This window comes from Saccoglossus kowalevskii, chromosome 3, assembly GCF_978046115.1.
Source record: "Saccoglossus kowalevskii chromosome 3, keSacKowa6.1, whole genome shotgun sequence".
Classification (NCBI taxonomy): Eukaryota; Metazoa; Hemichordata; class Enteropneusta; family Harrimaniidae; genus Saccoglossus; species Saccoglossus kowalevskii.
Genome location: NC_140643.1, coordinates 33,257,403 through 33,277,087, shown reverse-complemented (window position 1 = coordinate 33,277,087; position 19,685 = coordinate 33,257,403). Strand labels below are relative to the sequence as shown.

The following is a 19,685-nucleotide window of genomic DNA, read 5'->3' as shown; positions in this document are numbered from 1 at the left end:
TGACTCATCTAACTAGAAGCATTACAGTGGAAAATAGGCATGGATATAATCATCAACCAGGTAAATTATTTGATTTTCAGAATATGATTATAACGTTAACAAAACCGATAAACGTTAATTAATTAATTAATTATTAATATTAATTAATCATTCCAAACATAAGGAAGGTAAGGTAAGGTGTAGATTGTGTGAGACTGTTGTTGTTGCAGTGATTCATTACACATTCTTGAAAGCACACAATGACTTGTTTAACTGTTCAATAACAAACTTTTCCATTTTCAGTCTGAATGAATTCAGAAGTAATGATTCAAATACAATTATTCAGAAATGTTTGCTTCAAAATAACATTATTATTGACGAATTACTAATCTCCAAAGCTACATCACAGTAAATCTAACAATGACAGCAATACTCTTTACCTTGATGACTGCAGTAGTCGTCGTTTAGCTGACACTGTAACCACGTCTCCAACTGTTAACACATGAGATATTCCACATCTACCAGTTGGATATTCTGCTCGAATGAGTGTGTTCAATGATTCTAGGAAATTTTCTTCATCATCTAGAATGTCTTGTTTAGTGCGTCCTGTCACATGAATAGCAACCAGGTTCATGTATGGATCGAACGTGTCAATTCTTGCATTGATAACTTCTGACGTTTGCGGTGGATTTCCTGTATCAGTCCCAGTAACAGTAAATGGGTATTTAGTATATACAGTAGGTCTAACACCAGTAGACAAGCTCACAGCACCACTACCTGGGTTAACTGTGAAAGCACCGGATGAATCTTGGATGCTGTATTGGACTATTGAATCTTGATCGGCATCTGTTGCAAAAAGATTAATTACTGGCTCACCAAGCAAGTTCGTGTATGACATTTCTCCACTGTAAAAATCTGGGTTGAATACTGGTGGATTATCGTTAACATCGACAATAGTTATTGTCACTGTCGCTGAAGCTGTTTCAGCAGGGGAACCAGAATCAGTCGCCAAGACTACTAGAGATATCTCTCTGTAAAGTTCACTATCCAGTTCGTCTTTTATAGTAATAACACCAGAATCGGAATTGATTGAGAAATACGTATTTGCTATTGGTCCATTGTCATCAAGTGCTGTAGACAAGGAGTATGTAACTATACTGTCTTCACCGGCATCTTCGTCAGTAGCAGAAACATGTATAACTGTACTTTGCAATGGACTATCCTCTCGGACACCACTCGCGTATGGTGAGGTGGTCAGAAAAATTGGAGCGTGATCGTTCATATCAATTACATTAATAGCTACAACACCATAGGCCTCTTCATAACCATTTTGTATTGATCGAACTAACAAGGCATACTGTTGTACTTCTTCATAGTCTATTTCTCCTGCTACTAGCAGTGTACCTGTGTCTATGTTTAAATAAAAATCCTCCATATTTGCACCCCCGATTATATCATACATCATATCACCACCACAGATATCGGCATCAAAACACCCGACATTTCCAATAATTGTACCCAAGTCAACATTCTCCTGAACTGTTAGTACTACATCAGCATCGACTACGGATATCCCATCTCGCGCTTCGATAACATTGATACTGGCTGTACACTCGTCATACATGGTTGGGTCTTTATCATCCTCTATACGAACAACAAACGAATATCCTGGGGCTGTCTGTCTGTTCAACTCTCCCAACAGATATATGCTTCCCTTCTCTGGATCAATAGCCCAGGTTCCTGTCATATGACCAATAAAATTAATAAATATACCATTCAATATAACATACATAATAATCTATGTAAATAATATGTATAGATAACATTGTTTTAACGTACCATCATTTCCACTCATTATTCTATATGTTCTTTCCGTATTTTTATATTTATATTCATCCTTGTCATAGCTTCGTATAACCATTGCCGGCATGCCTATTGCCATATCTTCCCTGACAGTTTTTGTATAAGACTGTGATTTCTTGCAAATTGGACCATTATCGTTTTCGTCAATGACTGTAATATTAACCAGTGCATTTCCCATTCTTGCCGGGTCACCTTTATCAGATGCTCTGATCTGCAAGGCGTAACTGTAAAATCATGAAGAGATATGCCGTTTTACATTGTGTTAAACATTATTACTATACTTTAGTCACTATTAATTTGTTCTGTCATCTGATAATTATTTTCGACTTGCTTTATAACTTTCTCAATAAACTTATATTCTTGTCATGTTCACGAATAAAACAAATTAATTAATAAGAATCAGTAGTTGTAAAAACACAGAATGAAAAATAATATAATTCATGAACACATACAAAAATGAATTCCACTTACGAAGATATTTCTTCCCTATCCAGTACAGCTGTAGTTTCAAGTTCACCACTAATTTCACCAATGCTAAAATGGCCATGATCATCCCCTCCAATAATGGTGAAGAACACTTCTCCATTCAAATCTTCATCGGGATCGGTTGCTTCAAATGTGAAGAGGCTTGTATGCTGGGGACTGTTCTCATAGATTGAAAGTTTCACATTATTTGGTGTAATAAGCGGATCATTGTCATTCTGGTCAATCAGATGTATCTCAATTGCACATAAAGCTGTACGTGGGGGAACACCATTGTCTGATACTTTAATATTTAGACTATATATGTCATGCTTCTCCCTGTCTAAATTCTCTATTGCATAAATGTCATGTGTTCCTGCTTGGAGTTCAAAGTCAAATTCATTAACACCAGATATTACAGTGTACGATAATTCCGCGTTTTCGTCAATATCTGCATCTGTAGCACGAACTGTAGTAATTACAATATCTGGATCTTGGTTTTCTTCCATGTAAATTAAGTCAATTGGTACAACACAAATAGGATCATTGTCATTAACATCTGTAATATCAATTGTCAGTAAAAAGGAGTCTCTCTTGACTAATGTTTCATTCTCTGCCTTATCAAAGGCTGTGATGTTAATTATATACTGATCTTGATACTCCCGGTCGAGATTAGCACCAAGTGTCACCAACCCTGTCTGTCTATTCACGTGGAACGTTCCATCATCGCCGTCCAGGCCATCTGTTATATAATATTCAACTTCACCATGGAAGCCATAGTCAGCATCACTTGCCACAGCAGTGTAGATTGGTGTTCCAACTAGCGTATCTTCAGGTAAAGACACAGTGTCCGTGTCTGCTGGAAATATTGGAGATTGGTTATTTATTGGTTTTACTTCTATGGTGACCCTTGCATATCCTGATTTTGATGGAGTTCCTCTATCTTTAGCGCGAATAACCAACCTATAAAATTGTGTTCTATGCCACGCAAGTGTGTGGACTGTTAGTAATTCATTGCTAATAAAATCAAAGTCAGAACCAGTATTGCCATACACAATATCATAGTCTATGTCCTTATTGGTACCAATGTCAGCATCAGTTGCAAACAAAGACATTAGAGTGGAGGCAATATCAGCAGTTTCATATACTGAAATAGAGTACAAAGTTGGATCAAACAGTGGCGCATTGTCATTAACATCTCGGACAGTGATATTTACCACAGCAGTGTCAATCAGCTCATCGCCAAACTCAGGAATACTATCTACTGCAGTCACTTCTAAGGTATAAAAATCTTTTTCTTCTCTGTCTATAATTCCTGCTGTAGATATAACTCCAGATCTAGTGTCAATAGTAAATATCCCGTCATCATTTCCCCCGGTAATATAGTATCGTATCTGGCTGTGCACGTGATCAGGATCGTCCGTGGGATCTAGTTCTACGGCATTAACAGTAAGCACACTTGTATACCCCACAGCATTTTCGTCAATACCACTTTCATAGAGTTTAGCAGTGCCTATAAATTGGAATTCAGGAACTGCTTCATTTACAGGCAGCACTGTAACGGCAATGTGTCCAGTTGATGTAAGCGCTGGTGTTCCAAGATCTTCCACTTCAATGGTAATAAAATACGATTTCGTTGTTTCATAATCTAAGACACCATTTACAACAAGTTCATCTCCACTAATGTCAAATTTTTTTAGAACATCTCCAGACTTTATACTAATTTTGTAGTCAGTATTTGGTGAGCCCAGATCATAGTCTACTACTGTCATTGTCGCCACTAATTCAGCGATTGCAGCATCTTCCAAAATTGTTCCTGTGTAAAATACTGGCTGGAAAAGTGGTGGTTGATCATTTCTGTCATTAATTGTAACTACAACTGATGCAAGTGCTGTCAGCTCTTGTCCAGGTGCAGCAAGATCAGTAGCAGTTATTTCCAGGGTGTATTCGTTAATTGTTTCACGATCCAACGCTCTCTTTACTGTGATAGAACCATCCTCTTCATTAATTTGAAAGACATCATTTATGTTCCCATCAGTAATCTGATATGTAACCTTCCCATCATCCAACGCATCTAAATCATTTGTGACAACTGTAGTTACTAGTACTCCACTGCCAGCGTCTTCAGCGACATTTGCATAGTATACAGAATATGGGTCATAAACTGGTGGGTATTCGTTCACCCCCTGAACAGAAACTGTGATAACTGCTGTTCCTTCGCTTAGCCCATCAGATATTTTTACTGTTAGAACATAAACATTTTCTGTCTCTGCATCCAACATGCGGTTTAAGTAAAGGTTCCCACTACTTTCGTCAATTCTGAATCGTGTGTCGTCATTACCACTGACGATTGTATAGGTAAAATTACTGCCAAAGTCATCGTCCATACAATTTGGGGTTATGATATATGAATCAATAGAAGTATCTTCTGGTACAACTGCATTGTAACCGATTGGATCGCAGTATGGTACATTATCATTTGTATCGAGAATATATATATCTACTGTTCCAGTAGTTGTTTTTGGTGGTGTTCCTCCATCTGATGCCTGAACGATTAGTTGATACTGATCTGTAGTTTCCCAATCAAGTTGTCGCAGTAGGTAAATAACACCAGTGTCACTAACTATATCAAACTTCTCTTCAGAATTTCCTTCCAGGATGATGTATGTAAGTTCACCTGTAATAATAATCATGTATGACATAATTATAAAATAGTTTTGTAAATAGACTTCTATTCATAAACATAACAATGAACATGGACAATAAATGTACCTATAGATAATTTCATCTTCCTAATATTTATAGAAAATGCTACATTTGTCATTCGATCACAAATATTGTCTTTATCTCTACATATTATCTTGAATTCATGAAAATGTCTGAACATTTCTAAAACAATCCAGAACTGAGATACAGAAATATAGGAAATCAATGCTTTCTATTTTGCTGGGTTGAAAAATCATTTTATACCGAATCAGGCAATTGTATTAAGGTTATATATTCACTTATATAACAATAAAACAGTTCTTACTTAATTCGAAAACACTAATTGTGGCTTATGTATGCCGCGCAAGGAGCGTTTGTGATGACTATGTGTTATTTGGTGGTTCGTTTCTGTTGATATATTGTCGCTGACAACACATACCTCAATATCTCTGTTATATACTTTATTTTAGTAAATTCAAGTTCTGAAAAGTATTTAAAACATGCCAACTAATTTGTTAGGAAATTTCTTAAAAGCAACTAACCATCATTCCCTGCATCATTATCTATCGCACCCAGTTGCAAGACTGTTGATCCTATTGGTAGATCCTCTAACACAACTTCTATAATCGGATTGGTCATAAATCTTGGGGTGTACTCATTTTTGCCTGAAATTAAATCAATAAATCAATAAATCAATCAATAAATAAATAAATAAATAAATAAATAAATAAATAAATAAATAAATAAATAAATAAATAAATAAATAAATAAATAAATAAATAAATAAATAAATAAATAAATAAATAAATTCATACCTGTTACATCAATGACCACAGTTGCTGTTGATGATACTGGTGGTACTCCACCATCAACAACTTGTACTAGAAGTTGAAAGCTTTCAACAGTTTCATAATCCACTTCAAACTCTAATACAATTTCGGGAATGCTCTCCACCGGTATTGCAAAAGACGGAGGAGTATTGCCAGCTACAATACTGTATGTCAAGAGACTGGAGTCACCGTCATCATTACAAGTCAGACTGCCAAGAGTTGTGGAAACAACAATGTCTTCCGATATTGTCCAGGAGTAGAAGTCGGGATTACAGTAAGGGTTTTCATCATTAACATCTATGACATTAATTGTAACTGTAGTGGCTCCTGTTAAAGCAGGTGCGCCATTATCCACTGCATTAATTACCAGTGTGTAACTGCTTTTGGTCTCAGCATCAAGTGAACCAATGATTATAATTTCACCTGAGTTTCCATCGATACCAAATTTATCATCGTCACCAGAAACAATTGAATATGTTAATTCACCCTCGACTCCTGCATCGGCATCACTCGCAACAACTTGTGACACCGTTGTGCCAGGAAGGTCAGTTTCATAAACACTTTCTGAGTACGTGGGCAATGCAAATGTGGGTACGTTTTCATTTACACCCTTCACGAGAATATTCACTGTTGAATCACTCACACGACTTGGTGTACCATCATCCGTAGCTCTAACTGTCATAGTGTAAATTGCTGATGTCTCTGCATCGAGGTTTGTATTGTCTGAAACATAAATCTGACCGCTTAGGTCAACTGAGAACACCGAGCCTGTGTTACCGGATATGATACTTAATCCTACGTTGTCACCATCTACGTCTGTCACTGCCATCGTTACTACAGGTGAAGTGCCATCGTCATTTTCAAATACAGATCCAAAATAATTTAAGCTGTCGAACGAGGGTGGATTATTGTTCACCTCATCCACCGTTATGGTCAATGACTGTGTGCTGGAGTCAGTGCCTGGAACTGTCCCATCATCTGTTGCTGTGATTGTCAATGTAAATACATCAGTAGGGATGACACTGGATACTAAATATATCTCACCATTTATTGGGTTTATATCGAATTTGGTACTTCCGGTTAGTGAATAAACCAAGCTTTCACCATTATCACTATCAGCAGCATCTACATCAAATACCACCGTGTTTAAACTAGTGTCTTCTGGGATAGATATGAACTGGGCACCACCAGGTGTGAACGTTGGCGTAAACTCATTAATTCCAGTCACCAGAACGTTCACCATAACAGTTGTTGTCAGTGATGGTGGACCAACATCACTGACATAAATTTGAATTGCGTGGTTTTCTTTTGTTTCATAGTCTAGTAAAGCATCCAGCGTTATTTCTCCAGTAGTTGAATCAATATCAAATAAATTACTGCTTGGATCACCGTCAACATTTGCAATTGAATACTCAATAATTGCATTGGTGCCTAAGTCGGAGGTATCTGCACATTGTGCTCCCAAATCATAGATGACATTCCCAACAGCAGTGTCTTCTGCTCTTGTTTCCACAACACTAGAGAAAGTGCAGACAGGTTCATTGTCATTATAGTCGGTAACTGTTATTGTCACAGTTGCGGTTGCAGCATTTGACGATGGGGTAATTCCTCTATCTGTTGCAATAACACTCAATTCAAACGTATCAGTAGTTTCACGGTCAAGTGGTGATTTCAGAGTAATGATTCCCGTGTCTTCTTCTATTTGAAAGGGAGTTGGACCAGTCATTGCAAAGTAGATTTCGCCATCTGGACCCAAATCGGCATCACTAGCAGATACTTGAAACACAAATTGACCAACAGGGATATTTTCTTGCTGTGATGTTGTGTATGGTGTACTATCGAATATTGGGGTTTCTGTATTACGTCCTTCAACATGCACTGTAACCATTGCAGTAGCAGATCTATAACCCACGCCACCATTTAGATCCCTTGCTTCAACATTGATTTGGAATATTTGCTGTGATATATCATCATAATCTAAAGCCACAGTGTTCGTTATCGCACCAGTACTTGCATCAATAGTAAAAATCGAGGTGGGATCTGGATTACCACCTTTAAAGATAAAAAAAAAGAAAGTAACAGTCTCGATATTTTGTTAACTAGAATACAATTGTCATATTATATAAAATAATGCACAGGTACAGTATGATATTATGCTCACAGACGATGACAAGTGATGTGCTAAAACAATAAATACAATTGATTAAGCCAACGGTCAGTCACAATATTTTAATGAATATTATGACATTTTTTTAAACCAATTTTGTACTTACCAGTGATAACATATTGAATAAGTCCATTATCCGCTGGGTCGTCATTATCTGAGGCAATCACTGTTTCGATTGGAAGATTATTTAGATCTTCTGGCACAATCACACTAGAACAGATCATCACATTTGAAGTAAAATGGATCCTGAATGTGCACATACATGATGTAATGGATTTTCTTTGATTCGGGCACATAGTAAATACACGGACATGGTATACGTTGCATGCGTCCGTGTCAAAAGTAACACGCTGATTATGTATACTAAACACCACATTCGTACATGTTTATATTTTATTATCACTAAATTTATTTTAATTCGCTCGATTGAGATATTGATGCCTATAATGAGATATTGTACAAGTTTACTCTGACTTACCTGTAAATTGTTGGACTGAATATTGGTGGGTTATCATTCACATCATTGACTGTTAACGTTACAGTAACCGCAACTGGAATACCACTAGAGTCCGTAGCTTCTACTGTGATGGTGTGGCCTGTATCTGTCTCATAGTCCAGGTTTTGAAGTAGGATTACATCACCATTTGTATTGACACCGAACTGTGGACATGTACACGCAGCGGCTATACTGTAGTGGACAACACCGTGTGGAGTGTCTGCCGAATCCCCATCATTGGCTGTCACAGTTACAATAGTCGAATATATAGGAATATCTTCATCCACAGCTGGGCTATACGTAGCTGAGACACAAAACAATATCAATATATTAGAGGGAATGTGAGATCAAATTTAAAACTGTCATTTCAAGATGCTATTATGCTAATCGCTAATGTGTACAGATAGATGAATACACATTATGCACGTGTACGCAAATGTACGCAATCGAACACAGTAGAAACAAATAAACGACGTGACTGGCCAAGAAATTACAGTGAACTGTGTGAAATACATAATATGGGCTTCGATGTCGAGTGTTTAAAATTTTAACCTTAATACAAATTAAGAAAAGCGTTAATTATGTGTAAATTATCTTGTTCGTCAAATAGTCTAAAAGGCATTCAGCTCTCCAAGTCTTATGCAATTACAATAAAAAGATTTGTTTGTTTGTAATGAAATACAGTTACTGTACCGGTGGGAAGTACGTCTAAATGTAAACTAGAAACCAAATTGGCAAGCTGAATGTTTCACATAATTATTCCACAAAATGTTCACGATGTCTTTAAATATGCGAATGTACTCACTGGGGCTGAAGGCTGGATCGTTTCCTGGCTCATTGACTGGGAGAATATTCACTATTACATCTAACAAGATTTCATGTAGTGCTGTATCTTTGACAGAAATCTCCATACTGTAGGATCGTGTACCAAGGTCATAATCTTGTGCAGTATTCAATTTAAAATCCCCTGTCGCAGTCACTTCGAAGGGTGGATTCATGGCTGGAACTATAGTGTATGTCAGAGTATCAGAGGTATCGTCATCGCTACAAATTGTACCAAATGGGATAATAACATAGGGTACCGTTTCATCTTCGTCCACGTTTTCCACAAATGACATAGACGTACATGCCGGGACATGGTCGTTTATATCATCGATAGTTATAACAACATCGTACGTGAGAGCGGGGCCTGCGCTATTTTCAGCTTGTATGGTGAGTGTGTAAGACGGAGGTGCTCCTGCTAGAGATTCATAATCTATAAGATTTGCCACTCTGATGTTGCCACTACTGTCAACGTAGAATAGATCGTCAGTGTCCCCTGCAGTGATTGAATACACCACCTGACCATCGGCAGTGTCAACAGAATCGGCATCAGTCACAGGGCAACTAACAATTAAAGTTCCTACGGCAGACTCCTCGTCGATACTTGAATCACATGAACCAGCAACAGGAGCAACTGGGATGAATTCATTTTCTGGGAGGATTGTGACAGTGATATAAACAGTTGTACTTTTCGGAAGTGGCGTTCCTTGGTCAGTTACGACAAGTTCAATGTTGTACTGGTGGTTTGGTGTGTTATCATAATCCAAAGTACTGCCTCCTGTATGGAAAATAATTATAAACGTTAAATTATATGAGGTTATTGCGAGGATACACGAAGAGAGCACAGTGGGAGTATCGACCACCGCACAGCAGTCTGAGCCCCGCCCTAAACCCGTAAAGGATCGTACAAGTTGCATAATATTATGAGATTATTACGAGGATACTGCAAAGTATGCACGAAGACAGTCACGGTACAGCAGAACTATCGACCGACGCGCAGCGTACGGTCTGAATGCATACTTTGCAGTATCCTCGTAATAACCTTATTATTATACATCATGGGAATGCCGAAATCCAAAAAGTTTAGAACAGAATTAAACTTCTTTGTGTGGAGTCCGGTCAAACCCTGGTGGCAGCCATGTTTGTTTTTATTATTAGAGGACGCTTCCGCGCATAATCATTCCATATTTGGAATTCGCATTTCCTTCTATGGTAGGATAAAAAATATCCCGTAAAATACCTCAAAATTACGGCACGCTGTAACTTATGGCGCTACGGTGACAGATGTATAATAATAAGTGTTAATGATTAATTTCGAAGACTATTCATGTAGTTACCGGGTCATATGAAATAGTTATTGTGAGTCGTCCTTACCCAATAAACGGACTCCGACACCATTAGCGTGTTCAAAATCTGGACCCGTTGCGGGATTTGGTTGATTGACTGAGTAGATTAGATCGCCATTTGTCCCATCATCGGGGTCGGTGCACGTCAAATCAAGGTCGGTTACTGCAGTGAAAGGAGCTAAAGGGAAATAAAAAAGTGAAGAAAATGAGGTTATGCAACTCGGACTATATATATATATATATATATATATATATATATATATATATATATCATGTCACATTGTATTAAATGTGTGTAGGTACAAAAAAGGAATGTAAAAGTACACGTATTTTCAGTACAGAGAACATTGTACATACAGTAAAATGCCAACAGGGCCAACTGCTTGGCACTCATATTATGAAATGTATTAAGACCTCAAAATTAAGTTTTTTCCCCTGTGTTCTTCATACACCGTTGTCAAAATTTCTGAATATATCTTATTTGTTCATCTAACGTTCCATTACATATCTTAGAAGGAATCAAATTTTCATCATTTTCTAAACTAAAGCTGCGGGGGAATTACTTTGCTAGAGTGTAGTATGGTAAAAACTTGTTAATTCTGACTGAATGTCAGACAATCCGGAGACATTTATTACTATTGTAGCCCTTACTTGTATTCTCTAACACTTGTACACTGTATGCTGTTTGTAGACACACTGGCGTATTATCATTGATATCAAGCACTGTTACAGTGAGTGTGTCTGTCTCTACAACTCCGCCACCGTCTTCGATTTCAATAACAATATCGTAAGTAGCTTCTTCTTCTCTATCCAACTGTTTTGCCAATCGTAGTTCTCCAGTCACTGGGTCCAGGGAAAACGAATTGGTTCCGCTAGAGGGTGTCACTGGTGGATTTAAATAGTATATTATTACCATTCTTGTACGCAAAGATGAATAATAGTTAGAGGATATATTCGCCGACAACAAAGAAAGTATCGCATTATATCACGAGTTTTTATGTTCGACATTCTCATGAGTCACGTGGCAAATAATTAATTATACATAAAAATAACTCATATAAAGCGTTAATAATAGTCTTGAACCCGGATGAACGTTTGGCGGATTGATATATGACATGACATGTACGTGAACCCGGACAACCGAACACAAATGATCTTCGGCGTGAACGTTTGGCGGATTGATATATGACATGACATGTACGTGAACCCGAACAACCGAACACAAATGATCTTCGGCATGAACGTTTGGCGGATTGATATATGACATGACATGTACGTTGTTGGCATTTACATCTTCGGATTTGAATAGCTATTCGCATTTGTATGTAGCAATCGGGTATTTTCGAGACAGACGCGTTCAAGATATTAAATGTTGTTTACACATGTTGGAATGGATAGTTAACTATTCATTATATTCAATATTCACATCTAAACAAAATTAGGTATAAACACACTTGAGGACAAGCTTACATCTAAACCAAACACATTAATCTTGTCCAAATGATGTGCTTGTCGTACCTGACGTTATTCTGTATTCTACGATGTCGTGCGGGGATAGATCGCTGTCTTGTGTGTTAGCACCAATACCAATCACCAGGGAGTCAACTAATGCATCCTCGTACACATCTACAGCTCCGGTGAATGCCGGGAGAAACACTGGATTAAACTCGTTAGTCGGCAAAATGTTCACTGTTAGAGTTAGAATAACTATGTCGTCTGCATCTACCACTGGATTTTCCTTCACAGTGATTTCAAGAGGATAATGTGTATCATCTGGGACGTCCCAGTCAATGCCAGCTTTGGAGAGAAATGAGATATAAAAAACAACAAACCAAAACAAAAAAGTGCCACAAATGTGTCTCACAATGTACGTTTCAACCAAGGGCGAATAATATACAATCACAACGCATAACACCAACATAAGTAGCATACATACAAAAATGTGTGTGTGGATATTATCCAAATATCCGATTAATATGCAAATATGATAATATGCAAATATGATAATATTTGACAAGCTTAAGTTGCCCACACAAACTATTCGAGGCGCTGTTTAGGTATATTTAAAAAAGAACAAATCATGAATAAGGGCGAAGAACATAAAGTTAATTTTCTTGATTATACTATAATATCCACAGCCTGTGATTATTTCCTCGACGTTTGCTTTCTAGTAAATAGCTTTTCAGAGTGTACTTGGTTGATGGTGTTAATATTAATAATGATGCATAAAGATCTGTCAATAGCTGAGGATAATTTTAATGTTGTTGTATCACCTGGTCACCGAAAACATATGTTTGTATTTTATGATCAGTTTTTAACAAAAAAACACTGCCTGGTTTTGATAAACGCGGCCATAAAGTAAAATGTTTGTAACATTGTTTAACTATGAAATTGATAACTTCAAAATACAAAATGTGCCATTTTTGTTTTTTACTCTTTTTTTTTAATAATATGCACTTACCTAACACTGTTACCTCCCCTGTGGCAGAATTTAAACTGAATTTTCCATATCCACCTGCTGGACTTAATAAATACTGCACAGTTCTGCCATCCGGGTCACTGCAGTCATAGAGGTGTATCTGAAATAGTAGGATTTAAACCAGCATATCAGTATATCATAAAGTAGTTGTCTTACACAATGTTAAAGCGGGAGGGTCGTCACCTGCGCACGCGCGGGAATTGAGTCCCAAGCGACGATAACAACACACGCTAAAAACGCAAAGCTCATGGGTAGACGCTTATTTGTAAATAATGATACGCTATCTGACGCATGCGCAGGTGACGACTCCCTCACTTTAAACAATATTGAAAATCACATAAGATGAATTGTATGTAAGTGTCATGAAAATATTACACCAACGTGTTGGTTATACGTGACCCATTCACATAATATACATATTTATATATTACCGAATCACTCGTTTCAACATCTTCTTCTGGAAGATTCAACACAATCGTTCTTGAATCAACGCACGTGATTTGCGCGTCGCCAACCACATCAGTTACGTCAACTGTCACAAGGGACGTTGCTGTGCGTGGATTGTCCACGTCATTATCGGTGACATGTAAAGTCAATGTAACCGAAGTCACAAGTTCGTAGTCCAATGGCGTCTTCACAGACACTTCCCCCGTGCTAGAATCGATTTGGAAATTGTTGTAGGTGTCGCCATCTAATAACAAAAATCATCAATGTAGCATTAAAGCAAGTGAAACTAGTTCTTTAGATACCATTTGTATATGGAACAGAAAGTGCAATAAATCTGAAGGCCCTAAAAGTTGGAAAATAATGCACTTACTCGTATCATATCCGGTGCCAATTTAATAGTTCTCAGATTATGCAAAACATCTGTTTAATTATGTTGTAATTTACAAAGCAGATACAATAAGTTCGAGCAGTGGCAACTGGACAGTCATAATGTATGAAATTTGCATAGTGTGTGGTGTCATTTTGCCAGTTGAACCGGTAACAAGATTATATTTCATTAGTTCATGTACGTGTTTGTATTCAGTTTTTGACTTTTCAGTGAAGAAATCTCAAAACATATGCAATATATTGTCCTTATGTGAGACATAATCGCTGCTGTAATATTCGTAGTAACAAATATCCGATCTGGTGCTTTGTAGTGAGTTCGATGGGATTTTTTTACAGCGGATCCACCATGATCAGTTTTTTTCCCAGTTTCAATATGAAAATTGTAAAACAGCGTGATAAAAATCTTATCACATAATTTGTATCTGTTATAATCCGCCATCACTCTAGTGCATATTCAATGCCATTTGTCGTTATTTCTGTGCATTAAATATTGCCTTACAGTAACAGTTGATACATTACCTATGATACTGTATGTTAATTCTCCTTGGGAACCGAAATCCCCATCGGCCGCCCCCAAAGTAAATACTGATGTACCGAATGGCTCAGCTTCTGCTATCTGTATAATAAACGCAAACAATATACGGTTATCATTGATATCACTTGTTTGTTATGGGCAACTATTGTAAATTTATCGTGACGGTTAGTCCTTTTTCTCACGTAACCAAATCTGATTGGCTGTTTATTGCTAACCATGTGGGATATGCAGTATACGTGCGAAGAGTGTCGTTGAAATGGACTCCAAACGTCAACTGAGGACCATTTCAACGGTCACGGTAATCAAGGGGTGTTGCGTGACATTATCTCATTGAAGTGATTACATACCGTTGGTGATGCAGGTACACTGGCTGCATTAAATACGGGGTCATAATCATTCACTGGCTCTACATTTACAAAGACTGTAGCTGTGGCAGTCTGTGATGCGTCGCTTATCTCGACAATAAGTGTGTACGTGTCGTCATACTGGGCACTGTCATCGGGATCGAGATGGATTGGATCTGTTAAAGTCAACGCTTTGTCCGGGACATCAAAGGTAAACCGTGTTGTACGTGGTGGGGGAGTGGCACTAGTATCGGATGAAGACTCAATAGCAAAGTTAAATGCAGCTGTGTCAGGATCGTCTGGGTCTGTAACGACGAAGTTAACCAGGACAGTACCAGCTGTATCCGACTCCAATACTGTGGCGTAATACACCGTTTGGTCGAGTGTTGGGGGATTGTCATTGACATTAACGATATTAATTACTATATCTGTTGTCGCTGTTTTCACGGGAATGCCAGTGTCGCTAACTTTGATCCTCAAAGTGTATGTATCTTGGTCTTCGTAATTCAGACTTGCCTTGGTAGTAATGGCACCATCTCGCACATCTACAGAGAACTTATCTAATCCGCTGGGTGCTGGGTAAAAATAAATACAGCCTTATAACTTTTATTTTATTAAGACGTGATTTAAAAATTTTAAAAATTCTAAAAATTCCCTTTCATATCAAATAAACTGGAAATATCATAATTGATATATTCATACATTTCACGTTGTCATCATGGTTTTCTTCTTCTTTCAAACTGAAAAGTGTTAGCTTCACACAAAGATCATGTGGAACTTCTTTTGATGATGCAAATAAAACATATCATTTTATATTTATTTTGAGAAACATACAGCAAATATTTTGAATTTTCCCTAGCATATCGCAAAATCTTTCTTCACCCATGTAGGGTTTGAATCGGCGTCAGAATAATAATATACGCCATCACATACATCAGAAAATTTATACTTACGGGAAGATGAGATCACCTGGTATACCAGTTCACCGTCTGTTCCTCTGTCAGCGTCATCGACCGCAGGCGCCGGCACGACAGTAGTTTCTATAGCAACGTTTTCCAAAACACTGAAAGGATCGTAAGGAGCGTCTGTGAACGATGGGGTGTATTCGTTCACACCTTTGATCTGTATATACAAATTACGAGATAAAATATTTACATTGGAACAGAAAATCGAAGATAAAATGATTCGTGAAGATGATGCAAACAAATTATCAGCTAGAAAATGTAGTTGTAGAGTTCAAGAGAATGAATTCGTTCTGTACTTACCAGGACATCTTTAAATGGGAAACAACAGTGATATATGTTGTTTAAATTAATATATACAAATAGTTCATATTTTATTACGTTTTCTTTCTAATTATTAGATTGATTTCTTTCTAATTTCTTTCTATAATTTTGCACATGTGTATAATTTGTATCTTTGTGTGCTTACCTGTATGAACACCATGGCATCGCTGGTTTTCCCCCCAGAATCCTCTGCTTGTATATTTAACACGTACAAATCGCTAATTAATGCTTCATAATCCAGAACACCATTAGTAATTACGTCATTTCCGCTAATGGCAAATTTGTTGATTGCATCGTCACCGCTTGTGATTGTTATTGTCATTGTATCGCCAGTATCTGCGTCGGTAACACCCAATGTTGCCACTGTTGCTCCTGAAGTTACATGAAACATCCGAGTAAAATTAAAATTAAATAAAATGAATTTTATAACGTGAGTAACAATCTTTTAATTACTTGATATGGTTCACTTACCGGATACTCCATTTTCGTATATACTCTCATGGTACACAGTGGGGTTGAAAACTGGTGCGTGTTCATTTACTGGGTTCACTTGAATAGTTATAAGCGTTGATCCTTGGTTGTCACCTCGATCAGTCGCAGTAAGTGTGAAGGTGTAAATTTGCTGGCTACCGGCGTCAATATCCATGTCATCACTTGCAGTTATAATTCCAGTTGATTCACCAACCCTAAACTTACTCGCACCGGCGCCTACAATATGATTATATGCAAACATAATTTGTAATGAAAAACATTATATTTTTTCAATAAACGCCCTCTCTGGTGACATCAAAATGAGACAGATTCGTATAAGGTCAATGTCGCTAAAATATATAATTATTTTGTCTTTTGTGACTCGATCATACAAAACATCTGTATAATTGACAATGTGTTCTGTTAGAAGATAGTATAAAATTCAGTGGGGTTGCTTCATCGTTGATGTTGACTGTTGACAGTTTCACGCAACTATGATCTGGTTTACAAACGGTGCATTATGCAATTACAGTAAGAAAACTACTGAGGGTTTTAGTCATCTATCAGTGCCACTGGTTGTCCAATCACATCACTGAATTTGTATTGACTGACAGCTAAATACTGTTTCAGTAAACGACGCCTTTTACACGTGTTTATATCACGTGAACGTATAGCTATAAGATTGCAACTGACATCTCGTTGAAAGTGAGAGAATCACGCGATTTCAATTTGTTTGCCCGCAAACTAATACTGTTCCAAATACTATGGTTTATATGATTTATTCAATAGTAGAAGCGATGATGTTAGAAAATGGTACACTATTCGGGAAGAAAGAAACAAGTCTCGTTGATATCTCGCTCACAACAAGATATCAGCTATCGTCTACTAATCAGGACCGTTCATAATTTGTATGGAGTATGTGGGAAGGAAGGTCGGTCTGACCAATGTGTTCGTAGACCTGATGAACACGGGTAATTGTATCGAGCGTTGAATGTTCGAGGTTTTACCCATATATTTACCACTGATAGAATATGTATACGAATCCCCGGCGTCTGCATCGTTAAAATCATCTTTTGGTTCTACTGCCGGTGGGTTGATCCATGTAATGGCCGTTCCATCCTCGTCAACACTTCCAGTATATGACGATCTTGCAAACGAAGGACTTTCGTCAAAGGTCCCTAAAACGTTGATGGTCAGCACGTCGGATATAAAAGTTGAGCCATCACTTGCCCTATTAAAAAGTGAGTGAGATCGATCATTGAGCAAGGTATCCATCTATATAATTATGTGAATGTACATTTATACACAAAATAACGCAGCGATGTACAAAGTTGGCCAGCTTACCTAATGAGTAACGTGTACAAAGTCACAGCACTCGGTGGATCAGCTTGCAGGGAGTTTGCACTGATTACTTTCACCAAACCCGATGAGTCGATGGTGAATTTCAACGTTCCTCCGGGATTTTGATTAAGAATGGCGTAAGTGATAGTGTTAGAAGTATCTTGGTCTTGTACATTTACTTGAAACACTGAGGCAGATGAACCAGCGTCCTCGTTAACTGACCCTGTACCTGGCAGGTTTGTGAACACCGGAGGATCGTTAGCGTTCACCACATTAACTGTCACAGTTACACTGTCTTTTGTAGCAGGATCTGTTGTGTCCCAACATTCGATAATTACAGTATGCATCGGAGATTCTTCATAGTCCAGTGGTTCTGAACCAATGTACAACTGAAAATCAAATGATACATCACCCGGACTGTCGTTATCATAATTTTGCACACAAAACGTAATATGAATTTTACATGTTATATTTCATTGTCGCCGTGTGAATATTTATTTTGTTTTATCTCCCGTCGTGTGAGATTAGAGATATAATGTTATATTGAGACACGCTTCTTTCAGCAAATTGCCGACATTTCAGAATGTATATTGTGATATTCGATGTTAATAGAAATAAAGTAACAATCTCTCACACATTGACAGGAGAGACTCTCGGAGTAAGACGAACGTTCTACCTACTGGCAGTCTCTGATGCCTAGAACTGAACGGCTTGTATCAAATATGTTATATAAATCAGATGTCTAAATCTAAAAAAAAAAACGACAGACCCCATGCGACAATGAAATATGTGTATACTAAACAATATATGGTTTATTGTGCACTACAAATTAAATCATATATTTACCAATAACATAGCAGTACAATGGGTAGCAGAAGTGTAATTATAGTTCGTATTAGCAAATCACGTAGAATATATATGTATCACCCTACCTCCCCAGTATCTGGTTTGACGTAAAATAGATCCGCTGGTCCAGGACTGACAGACACAATTCTTGCCTCGTAGGCTGGATATACACCACCTGTAAAACTAGAACCTTGAACAACTATCGTGTCTTCTGCAGTGTTTTCATTTACGTTATACGACGTTCCTGGGTAGGTTAAATCACATTCTGCAACGTAGAACATATACTAGAGTTATATTATATTTTATGAAATGTTGCGCTGGATGTATGGGTGGGGTGGGGTGGGGGTGGTGAATGTTGTCTCGAATTAGTATGGTATTTTGGAATAATAATATGCTCTAACCAATCAGATTAAGATCAGATGTATTGTATGACGTTTATTTTAATGTTATTTTATATTTTGTTCAATTGTTACTAATATATTTTTGTACATATAAATAAAAATAAAGTAAAATATATAAAAAATAAAATATCAAACAAAATAAAAATAAAGCGAAAATAACTATATAAATCACATATTCATTTTACAGACGCGTCAATTTAGCATATCTGAAAATATCATTTTTAAATTTACGAATTGAATTCAAATCTTGCGTCAAACGTAGTTTGTTTTTTATATTAGTTCTTCTGTCATCATCGCTGACGACCGCCAATGTCCGCATTGAAATCTTGTTAAAAACAGTTTGCGAGTCGTTCTTATTTTTATAATAATATTTGTTTACTATGTTATAGGGGAATTTTAAAATATTGTTCGGACTTGTAATAATGATATCGATCTCTTTCAAACTGTTTGCTGATTTTAATAGCAATATTTATTGGT

General features: G+C 37.2%; 1 protein-coding gene across 1 annotated transcript in view; it reads right to left on the bottom strand.

Annotated features, from left to right (window-relative positions):
- LOC100329017 (celsr-like protein) overlaps positions 1-19,685 on the bottom strand; it is a 50,984-nt gene that overhangs the window by 29,457 nt on the left and 1,842 nt on the right. Inside the window, exons 2-21 of the mRNA XM_085497463.1 lie at positions 18,894-19,072; positions 17,965-18,350; positions 17,628-17,851; positions 16,621-16,857; positions 16,295-16,521; positions 15,817-15,985; positions 14,867-15,438; positions 14,504-14,600; positions 13,582-13,841; positions 13,133-13,250; positions 12,190-12,468; positions 11,323-11,556; positions 9,309-9,977; positions 8,486-8,807; positions 8,114-8,217; positions 5,826-7,892; positions 5,553-5,675; positions 2,314-4,981; positions 1,819-2,066; positions 420-1,719 (exon numbers count right to left, since the gene is read on the bottom strand). Coding sequence (XP_085353589.1) covers positions 420-1,719; positions 1,819-2,066; positions 2,314-4,981; positions 5,553-5,675; positions 5,826-7,892; positions 8,114-8,217; positions 8,486-8,807; positions 9,309-9,977; positions 11,323-11,556; positions 12,190-12,468; positions 13,133-13,250; positions 13,582-13,841; positions 14,504-14,600; positions 14,867-15,438; positions 15,817-15,985; positions 16,295-16,521; positions 16,621-16,857; positions 17,628-17,851; positions 17,965-18,350; positions 18,894-19,072 — 10,483 coding nt within the window. The remainder of the gene's footprint in view (positions 1-419; positions 1,720-1,818; positions 2,067-2,313; positions 4,982-5,552; positions 5,676-5,825; positions 7,893-8,113; positions 8,218-8,485; positions 8,808-9,308; positions 9,978-11,322; positions 11,557-12,189; positions 12,469-13,132; positions 13,251-13,581; positions 13,842-14,503; positions 14,601-14,866; positions 15,439-15,816; positions 15,986-16,294; positions 16,522-16,620; positions 16,858-17,627; positions 17,852-17,964; positions 18,351-18,893; positions 19,073-19,685) is intronic.